The sequence below is a fragment of the Apis mellifera genome, linkage group LG10 (assembly GCF_003254395.2).
Source record: "Apis mellifera strain DH4 linkage group LG10, Amel_HAv3.1, whole genome shotgun sequence".
Lineage (NCBI taxonomy): Eukaryota > Metazoa > Arthropoda > Insecta > Hymenoptera > Apidae > Apis > Apis mellifera.
In genome coordinates this window covers 8,438,865-8,449,835 of record NC_037647.1, presented here as the reverse complement: position 1 = coordinate 8,449,835, position 10,971 = coordinate 8,438,865, and the positions used below count along the sequence as shown (strand labels likewise).

The 10,971-nt window shown below is 26.8% G+C and overlaps 3 protein-coding genes across 15 annotated transcripts in view; 2 read left to right on the top strand and 1 right to left on the bottom strand.

The window, feature by feature from the left end:
- Positions 1–3,652, top strand: part of LOC102655479 (putative uncharacterized protein DDB_G0271606) — a 102,631-nt gene extending 98,979 nt beyond the window's left edge. For all 12 annotated transcript variants that reach the window (XM_026443459.1, XM_026443461.1, XM_006565564.3 and 9 more), the window contains 4 exons: positions 456–1,253; positions 1,334–1,500; positions 1,589–1,788; positions 1,962–3,652. In XM_026443459.1, the coding sequence (XP_026299244.1) occupies positions 456–1,253; positions 1,334–1,500; positions 1,589–1,788; positions 1,962–1,997 (1,201 nt within the window). In that variant the 3' untranslated portion in view covers positions 1,998–3,652. The remainder of the gene's footprint in view (positions 1–455; positions 1,254–1,333; positions 1,501–1,588; positions 1,789–1,961) is intronic.
- A 362-nt stretch (positions 3,653–4,014) lies between these two features.
- LOC724152 lies at positions 4,015–5,987 on the bottom strand. The gene is made up of 5 exons (XM_001119908.5): positions 5,592–5,987; positions 5,333–5,513; positions 4,813–5,248; positions 4,502–4,728; positions 4,015–4,428 (listed from the first exon to the last, which is right to left on the bottom strand). Exons 1-5 carry the CDS (start codon positions 5,698–5,700, stop codon positions 4,347–4,349), a joined length of 1,035 nt encoding a protein of 344 aa, XP_001119908.1. The 5' UTR covers positions 5,701–5,987; the 3' UTR covers positions 4,015–4,346.
- Positions 5,988–6,418: 431 nt separating this feature from the next.
- Positions 6,419–9,540, top strand: LOC724119 (ESF1 homolog). 2 transcript variants are annotated; one of them, XM_026443463.1, is made up of 8 exons: positions 6,419–6,615; positions 6,752–7,428; positions 7,518–7,693; positions 7,761–7,868; positions 7,946–8,146; positions 8,237–8,459; positions 8,565–9,319; positions 9,394–9,540. In XM_026443463.1, exons 2-8 carry the CDS (start codon positions 6,753–6,755, stop codon positions 9,496–9,498), a joined length of 2,244 nt encoding a protein of 747 aa, XP_026299248.1. In that variant the 5' UTR covers positions 6,419–6,615; position 6,752; the 3' UTR covers positions 9,499–9,540. The 2 variants fall into 2 exon arrangements, with proteins under 2 accessions (XP_026299248.1, XP_026299247.1); XM_026443462.1 differs by having other exon boundaries at positions 8,562–9,319.
- The last annotated feature ends 1,431 nt before the right edge of the window (positions 9,541–10,971 follow it).

Sequence of the window (10,971 nt, the reverse complement as noted above, 5' to 3'; positions counted from 1 at the left end):
ACAGCTTAGTGCTCGCGAGCTCTTCAATCGATCGAGGCGGAATCCAAGTTCCTGTTTCTCGATCGTGTTCCCTCCAAATCTTATCGATATTAAATCGATCCCTTTTCTTTCCTTTCCTTAAACGGCATAACTATTCGAAAACTGGTATTCCCGTGAAACCGGATAATACGAAAGATCGTTCTAAATATACGAAAAATATTTGTTTGAAACATCAAAACCAATTTGACCAAACTTAAACTTATCCTCTTCGGTGGATTATTGATTTGTCATAGACACTTGTTTCAAAGTATCGAACGTTTCAAAGTATATATCGTGTCAAAACTTGTCCAAGTCTCTTAAGTTACAAGGATTTACACCCACGTCTCGTATCGTACCGTCTCGATCGCTTTTTTTTCTCCGGTAAATTGCAATTCTCCGGTTAGTCATCTTAATCGAGCGTTTCCACCGTTTCACAGAACAGAGAAAGAAGAGGACGTTCCACCGATCCCCACGTCCGAACCACCGGAATCGCCGACGGAAACCCAATTCGGCAATCATCAAATCATCAAAGCCAGGCCTTTAACGTTGAAGAAGGCACCGATCTCTGAGCAGCCGAAGCTCCGTTACGCCAAATCGAATGTTCACGTGTCGATAAATCGACGGATTGAGATGCCACCGGCGTTTCTGTTCCCGGAAACCGAGATTCCAGCGGACCTGATGCAAACGGAACAGCAACAACAACAACAACAACAGCAGCAGCAGCAACAGCAGCAGCAGCAACAACCGCAACAACCTCAGCAACAATCACAAATCATCGATACGACGGACAATTGCAAGAAGAGCGTTTCGATCATCAATGAAGATGTGATTAGTAACGAGAAATTGGAGGAAGCGGATATCATTGACGCGTTGAACGTTATCAATATCGAGGATAAAGTGAAGGCGAAGGATTCCGAGAGAAGAACGGAATTGGAAGTCGATGGGAAGAGCAACGAGGTGATGAGAAGGAAGAAGGGGAATCTCAAGTCGAGCACGGGGAAAGCGAATCTCTCGAGGAGGGTTTCCTTCGATCCTCTGGCTCTGCTGTTGGACGCCAGTCTCGAAGGTGAATTGGAATTGGTGAAGAAGACTGCTAAGGAAGTGGCGAATCCCAGTTCGGCTAACGACGAGGGCATCACTGCGCTTCATAATGCCATTTGCGCCGGTCATTTGGAGATAGTCAAGTTTCTAGTGGAATTTGGCTGCGACGTGAACGCTCAGGACAGCGACGGATGGTAAGATGTTTATCAAGTTTTCGAACGTTGTGCGTTAATTCTCGATTCCCCCTTTGCTCATCCTTGGAGTTTTGTTGCAGGACTCCTTTACACTGTGCCGCGAGTTGCAATAATTTATCCATGGTAAGATTTCTGGTGGAGCACGGAGCTTGTATATTCGCCACTACACTGTCCGACCACGAAACTGCGGCGGAAAAATGCGAAGAAGACGAGGAGGGTTTCGATGGTTGCTCGGAATATTTATACAGTGAGTATTAATAACGTAAACTGATTAACTCGATCGAATCTCTGAAGTTTTATCGAGCAAATTATACTGATTTTATATCGCGTTACAGGCGTCCAAGAGAAGCTTGGAATAATGAACAATGGCCAAGTTTATGCAGTGTTCGATTACGAGGCGCAACACAGCGATGAGCTCACTCTGAAGAATGGTGATTCCTTAGTTGTCCTTCGGAAGGGCGATGACAATGAGAGAGAATGGTGGTGGAGCAAACTGGGACACAAAGAAGGCTACGTACCTAGAAATTTACTTGGCGTAAGTTGCTCCATTATCCACGAAACGAAGAAACGAAGAATGATTTATAAATAGTTAGAAAAGAAAAAGAAAAAGAATAGAGATATAACATTAAAGTAATTCCTTAAAATATCTTTGATCTTATTGATATTATTAATAACATTTTAATAATAATTTATTTTAATTTTTTTCAGTTGTATCCAAGGGTGCAACCGGCAAAGATCGACTGAAGCGAGTTTCGGTCAGCAAACTCATAATATCCGATGATTCATTACCACAGTATTCGATTCGCAGCTTTATCTTGTTAAGTATCATAGTTGCATCGTCGCATTACGGATCGTTATATTAATTTAATCGCGCCCCATTGTCATCCGAACGAAGCGAAACAGAATGTTCTATATAGTTTTTTATATCTTCTCTTTTTTTTTTTTTTTTTTTTTTTTTTTTGTAAAACGAAATGAATTTATTGCTAATAAGTCCGGATCATGGGTGAATCACGAATCAACATAAACGAACAATTAAATAAAAAAAGCGAAAAAATGATAAACTACACATTCTACACATGCGTAAATTTTAACCGTTTTCTTATCTTTTTTCGACTCTCTTATCCATTTTTCTTTCTCTTTTAAATTAAAACATAATTTGAAGGATGATATAATTTTAATTATATAGTGATTTTTAACTTACAATTCCTTCAATTGAAAAACGATTCGATACAAAAATAAAATAATTTCGATGAATTTTACCCGTGATTCCACTTTTAGCTCAACGGCCGCATAGTCAATATAATTGGAATATTTACGTTTTAATATCCATCGTCTAAGTATTGCGCCGTGATGAACATCGTTTAAAAAGTTTTCTCTTGGGTTCATCCTAGCCAAGTGTCGATTAACGACGGTCCGATTGAGAATATTTATAATTTTATTTATTTTCAGTAAACGCAAACTTTTTTTATTGTTTAAAAAACAATTGTAATTATTTGAAAATAGCAAAAACTGGCAGCACTTTTTGTTTTTTTTTTTTTAAGATGAAGAAATATTTTCATTGAAAATATATGCGTTTTTCATTTTCATTTTCGAGACTTGGCGAGAAAGACAAAACTTTTTGAACGATTTTCCAATCTCGTTAAAGAGGCAACTTTTATTTTACGCATATTACCATAGAACATAAAACGTTCTATATGAACTACATAGACATACTTAAAACGCGTTTGGTTTGTTTCACCTAAATGTTTTTATTTAGATGAAGTCAGATTATTGTTGCGTTCATTGTTATGTTTTTATTCGTCTAATGAAATTTTCCAAATCCGATCAAAAAGAATTCGGATTTCGAAAATGTTCCTAAGAATTGTGTATAATGTAATCTTGCCAATACGCACTTTTTAAATGATCCGTTATTAAGAAAGAAAATTGATAATCTTACGCTTGCGAACACGGAAGAGATTAAAAAAAATTTCGATGGTCCGATATGACCATATCCAATATTTCTTTTGTTGTTTGAGGCGTAATATACAAATCGATGCGATTCGAGAATCTCTGAGTAATCAATTTAAAACTTGATACATTAAATATAGATATTATAATTAATTAATTATTGTCTAGGAAAAATTCGAATGATCTGAATCTACAAATATTCTAAGATCATTGTTATACTGTCTGAAAAAACAGTAATTGAATTAATTCTAGAAAAAGGAAAGAATTTTATTCGATTCTCAGAATGTTTTTGACATTAACACGCATTCACTCCTACATACGCACGCACTCACGCGTGTACACATACATACACACACGTAAATGAAGTATGTGCCTTTCAGAAGTAATAATGGTATATTATGTAAGAATGCATGATATATTATGACGAATAAATTGTTTTTAATAAAAATCAATTTGTCTGTATGTTTTTATATATATATATATATATATATATAATTGTCATAAAAAAAACGTAGACAAGAAATTGTATCAATAAGATAAGTATGGTCCCTAAGTATTTTTAACAAAATACATATAAGATGTGATTTAAAAAAAAAAAAAAAAAAAAAAAAAAAAAAAAAAAAAAAAAAGTTAAAATTTTATAAATACCTTAAAAAAACATATCTATAGTAAATGAATCATAAATAATACAAATGAATTTAACGATCACGTTTGAAATATATAAATTATCTTAGATTGATAACAATGTCCTTTTTAAATGATATTTCTCATTAACATAACATAAATTATAATTGCAAAGATTATAAAATGTCAAATATCTCAAAATATTTAATACGAACATAATATAAAAATATCATTTGAAAATTTTAAATATTCTTAAAGCTACTACTAATACCGGTCCATATGAATTTCATTATATGAATTGTAAAAAAAAAAAAAAAAAAAAGATAGTAAAAAAGATATAGTCTAGCTAGTAATGGTGAAGACTCCAGTTAAAGTCTTTACATTACAATGAGAATTAAAATTTATGTATATATTAAAAATATATATATATATGTTTATGTATATATATGTATGTATAGAAATAATGTTTATAATATATATAGCCTTTTTGTTGTTGAAAACATGTAGATGTAGAAAAAATATTTAAGTTTCGTTGTTTTTTACTTCGTTTATCAACTGTAAACAAACTTTTAAATCCTCATAATCTTCAACCATTGCATCAAGCCTGTGAACAATTGAACAAAATGGTATTTTTTTATATTCAAAATATAAGAGTCAAATATTTTTTTTATCAATACCTGTCAGCAAACATATCCAATACAGTACTTGTAAAATTTCCTTTTTTCAAAGCTTGGGAACAAAAATGCGTCAAATTTTTAAAACATTTATGTGTCAAATTGCATATACTTTGATGTTCTTTTTCATTTAGTTGCTTTGTAATATTCCATGCTGCATATACATAATGCATTACTGATATCCAATGTTGTGATTCTACGAGTCTTTTTCCTTGATCTATAATTGCTTTCTATATAAAATCAAGATAATATTAACATATAAATAAAATTTATAATTAAAAAAAAAATGTAAAAGTAAAAAAATTACTACATACATGAAAGGCATCTAAATGAATATTAGATAAACCATTCAAATCAGAAAACCCAATGCTAACTTGTATATTTTGCTTTAAATTATTTAATATATCGATCAATGATTGAATATCAGCCATTGGCATTTTTTTCAATAAAATATTCCGTATTTTGTCATTATTGTGTAGAAGACCATCCTCTTGCATAGACACTAAATCCATAATCATGTGTACTAATTGATTATGGCTAAGACCTCTCAAACCATTTAATAAATTGCCGGTAAAATATTTTTGTGAACTATTAGTATCTAATAAGTTTTGTAACTTTTTCTTTTTGTCTGGTGTTGTAAATTGAGATTCGCTATTATCAGCAAGAGAAAGCCTCTTTCTAGGTGTACTTCTCAATATCATAGTTGATTTCGATGGACTTTTCACTGGAGTACGATCTTTAGAACTTGAGCTAATAAATATAATAAAATTAATTATATTTATTTATGATTGTTTTGTAAATTAAAAAAAAATTTAATTAAAATTAATATTTTACCTAAAAAGACTATTCCTTTTACAAGTATCAAGATCAGGAGACCAAACTATAGTTCTACGACGACGTCCTCGTTTTTGAATTACCAGTTCATCAGGACTAGGTGCAGGGCTCCAAGATTCAGAACCATGACGACTATTTAAAAAATTATCCATTGCATTAACTTCAGTAGAAATTGCTTCTCCTAAAAAACACAAGTTGAAACTAAACAAAATAAACAAAAGATAGAAATAATATAATATGAAAAATGTCAGAAACGCACCAGGTGAAGCAGAATTGTTGACGGGAATTACTGCTAAAGCTTGACGAGAAGATCTTCTACGCGTTCCATCAGGCCTTCGCAAGAAATCTCTAGTAGTTGGAGTATTCATTTCTTTCAGTATAATAAAAAATTTTTCATTCAAAGATATGATTACAATTTATGTTTTTCTTGATGATTAGTTAAATATGGCACATGAAATGTCAACTCTATTTTTGGACAGAAATGTAATTTAACTTGTTCACATGATTTATTGATGATTACAATAAAATTATAATTCGAAAATTTATAAAAAATATAAAATATAAGATCACAAAGAACACAAAAAATACGATAACACGACGCAATAACGCGTCAAATATAGTTGGAATAAACAGGACTGGAAAATGGCGGGAATGAATCTGATTGGTTTATTCCAATGTAGCCTAACATCGAAACATTGAATTTTATATTAATAATTATTTAACTAAAATAAAATTGATTAATATTTAAATATATTTTATTATTATTGATAAAATATATATAATAATTAATCTAAATAATTATTAAATTGTTTTTTAATCTAAATAATTATTAATTCTGTAAACTGTAATTATTATTGAATTTATATTTATGTATTTTTTTTTTTTTTTCATAAAATTTTTATTATTAATAAAATTATTCAATTTTTTTATAAAATTGTTTGTTTTTTATGTAATATTATTATATTTATTATTATATTTTGATTAAAAAATTTTGTTAAATAATTTCCAATAGAACTAACAATTAACCAATAAGAAGCAATATATATAAATATTACTTATTTCCTTACATACTATTAAGGTTAATATTCTAAGTAAGGTTATGTTACAGGTTACGAGACAATAATTAAATACATGCAGAAAGTATGATTAAAATTATTTAATAAATAACTTTAAATTTTAAAATAAAATCTTAAATAGTTTACTTAAAGAGTATATGATAATTTTATAATATTAAATATATTATAATATATTTTATATCATAAATTTTTATAAAAAATAATAAGGTAAGTATAAAATAAAATATATATATATATATATATATATATATATATATATATATAGTATATATTTTGTATAAAGATAAAAATAATTAATATTTCTTATGTATAATTAATATTTATTATTAATATTTTTTATTAGCATGAGTGAATTATTAAATGATGAACGATTTGCTTATATTGCAAGGGATCCTAAATTTAAGAGGATCCCAAAAACGGAAAGAAAAGTAAAAATAGATAAAAGATTTCAGAGTATGTTTAAAGATAATAAATTTAAGATTCAATATACCATAGATAAACGAGGTAGACCTATAAATCAAACATCATCTGAAAATCTTAGAAAATATTATGATTTATCCAGCAGTGAAGAAGAAAGTGATGAAAAAGAATATGAAAAATTTAAGCAAAAAGAAAAAAAATTTAATGAATATAAAAAAAAAGATAAAAAGAATGAAATGTCTCAATTGGAAGAAAAAAGTCCAAGAAATGAAAATGAATATAATGATTCATCAGATGATAATTTTTTTTCAAGTAATGGAGAATTGCTTAGGATTAAACCACAAGAAGATATAGATTCCGAACAGAATAACATTGAATCTGACTCTGAATCTGACATAGATGATGCAGTAAATGTCAAAAATCTAAAAGCAGATTTAAAAGAAAGTAAAAAACAATTAAATATTAGAAACAAAAGTGAATCTAAAAAACTTACTAATAAGATTAAAGAAAAATTAAAAGATTTAAGTATAAATTATGCTAGAGGTGAAGGAATTTTAATGACAGACAGTTCTTCTGATGAAGAAAGTTTTCAGACTTCTGGTAATATATAATATATCTTTAACAAATTAAAATTTTTTAATTTTACAAAGAATTTAATAATAATTTATAATTTGAATTTATTTAATTAGATGAAGAAGATATTGAACACAATTGGGGTGAATTAGATAAAGAGGCTGAAACAACAAATGAAATTACACATAGATTAGCACTTTGTAATATGGATTGGGATAGAATACGTGCTGTAGATTTAATGGTTTTATTTAATTCATTCTTACCTCTTGGTGGTTTTATTAATTCAATTATTGTATGTATAATGAATAATCAAATTAAATAAATGGTATTTGATAATTTTTATAATGAAATAATTTCAGATTTATCCCTCAGAATTTGGTATACAACGAATGAAAGAGGAAGAACTTCAAGGTCCAAAGGAATTAACAGAAATGGATAAAGAGAAGAAAAATGAAGATGAAAATGATGTATAAACTTATTCTCTTTTTCTTTTTTTTTTTCTTTAATATAAATAAAATAATAGTTTTAGAATTTAATTTTACAGGATGAGGAAGGATCAGCATATCATATGGAAAAATTAAGACAATATCAATTAAATAGATTAAAATATTATTATGCTGTAATTGATTTTGATTCTGCTGAAACTGCAAATAAAATTTATACAGAATGTGATGGTACAGAATATGAATCTACAGCAACAAAGTTAGATCTTAGATTTATACCAAATGATATGGAATTTGATCAGGTATGTATATTTTTTAATCATATATAATGTATATGCAATATATATGTAATTTTTTAATTATTATATATAATCTTAAATGCCTAATTTAAGACTCCTAAAGAAATATGTGATAAGCTACCACAGCTTACAAAATATCAACCAAGACAATTCATAACTACAGCTTTACAACAAGTTAAAGTGGATTTAACTTGGGATGAAACAAATCCTGAAAGAATAGAGATTGCACAAAAATTGAATTCTGGAAAATTAAACGAAATTAATGAAACTGATTTACAAGCTTATTTAGCAACAGATTCAAGTGATAATGAAGCAGGTACAACATTTTTCTATTCTTTATATTTTATATTTCTTTCTAATATTTTTATCTAATATTTCTAGTATTTTATTAATACTATTTTTTTATTGATGAAAAAAGAAGAAGAAGAAGAAGAACAAAAAGGATTACAAAAAAATAAAATCAATTCAGAAGAAGAAACAAATACTGATCCAGTTGAAAAATACAAAGCTTTATTGAAAGAAATAGAGGAAAAAGAAGAAGCAAAACAGAAAAGGGATGTTGAATTAGAATTTACTTGGGGCTTAGGCACAAAAGAGAAAGCTGAAAAACTAGTACAAGAAAGATTAAAGAAAGATCAAAATCTTACTCCATTTGAGCAATATTTAGAAAAACGAAAAGCAAAAAGAAAAGCTAAACGAGAAGAACGAAAAAAACATAGAACTGAAGATGAATCTGATTCTGAAAACTCAGAAATGCTTAATTTGGACAATCATGAAAAAAATAATAGATTATCCCATAAAAAGAAAAACGCTATAAAAAGTGATAATTCTTTTTCATCAGACGATGAAGATGAAGAAAAGCGTAAAGCTGAATTAGAACTTTTGTTAATGGATGAAAATGAAGATAATAAACAACATTTCAATATGAAAAAAATCGAAGAAAACGCTACAATGACAAAATCTAAGCAAAAACGATTAAGTAAAAAGAAAAATACACAAGATCAAATAATAAAAGATAACTTTGAAGTAAATGTTCAAGATTCAAGATTTAACGCTTTGTTTACATCGCATCATTTTAATATTGATCCAGCAGATCCACATTATAGAAAAACTAAAGGTACTGAAGCTCTAATTAAAGAAAAATTAAAAAGAAGAGCTAATAATGATTATAATGAAGTAAGTAAAATTAACTCATGTATATATTTATTCTCAAAAATATCTATTTAATTTTATTTGTTTAAACTTTATAGGAAGTACCTGTTAAAGAATCAAAAATGCAGTTTAATACAGAACTACAAACATTAATTAAATCAGTAAAGCAAAATACCAAAAATATTTCCAAACCAATAAAATAAATTTTCTTGTAAATTATTTATGAAGCAAGAAATTATTCTTAATTTTACATTTGAATAAAATATTTATAAATATAAATATAAATTACTTCATTGAATTTTATTCATTATTTATTCATTGTTCATTATAAATTAGAAACTAAATAAATGAAAAAATTTATTTATGGCGCCATCTCGCGTTTGGATCTTGAAAATATCCAACTTATTACTAGTAAAACAGAATATGCAAAGAGGTATTTATGTTGTCACAGATAAAAAGAGTATTTTTATTGTGAAAAAAGGACAGAGATTGATTATTTCCTATTATTTTTGAGGATATTACATGGAAAATTTATTAATTATGCGTTTTCTTCTAAAAATTTTCAAATTTTTGAACTCGCATTTTAAAGTGAGTTAGAATTTCGGACAAATTTCTGATATCAATTTTAATGCCGAATTTTTTTTAATTAATTATTCACTAACAATTAATGCATTATGTAAATTTATCTAAAGTTCTATCTTTAAAATGAAAATTCAAAAGTGTAAAAAATTTTTAATAAAAAAACAAATAATTAATAAAATTTTTTATCTGATGTTCTCAAAATAGTGAGAGATATTTTTTTCTTTCTTTCATAATGTTCTGATTGATGGATGTCATAAATACTTTCTTACATATTCTTTGCTAATAGCAAGTAAAAACTTCCAAGATTCAAAGAGATAGATGTGACCACTGATACCAAAATTTCTATTTAATTTAAATTAAAAACTAATTTGCAAAATAGATTTTACCAACAATTTATATAAAAAAGAAGATTTTATATTTAAAAATATTTGTATCAGAAACTTAAATAAATAAACTTTTATTATAAATTTTTTATTCTAAAATAAAAAATTCGTAAAAATAGTTTTAGAAAAAAAAATTTTTTTGAAGGAAAGAAAAAAAAATATAAAGATGCAAAAATATATATAAAAAATATATATAAATTATATATATATATATATATATATATATATATATATATATAAAACTTAAAATAGTAATTTGTAAAAAATTACATAAATTGAAATTTAATTTCATTTGTTATATAAATAGAAGCATGAAATGGGAATATAATATAAACTATATAAACTATATAAATAAATTATTTTATAATATATAAAGAGAAATAAAAGTCCAGACTTAAATTTTAACAATTTTAATTTTTTAACATAATTAATATCTACAGTAAGTGACATTAAAATCTCTGAATAATTATACATTAATAAAATAATTTAAATTAAAATTTTGTTAAGAAATAACAAAAGTGTCATTTGAATTTTTGCTTTGAAAAATATCAAAATATAAAAAATATATTTTAAAAACTACAAATATTTCTCAAAATTCTAATTTGAATGAATTCGATATAGTCAAATATATCGATACTTTTATATCGATATTTATTTATGTTAATCAAATTACGAACACATAAATAATAGAATATGCATCCGTACATCGCA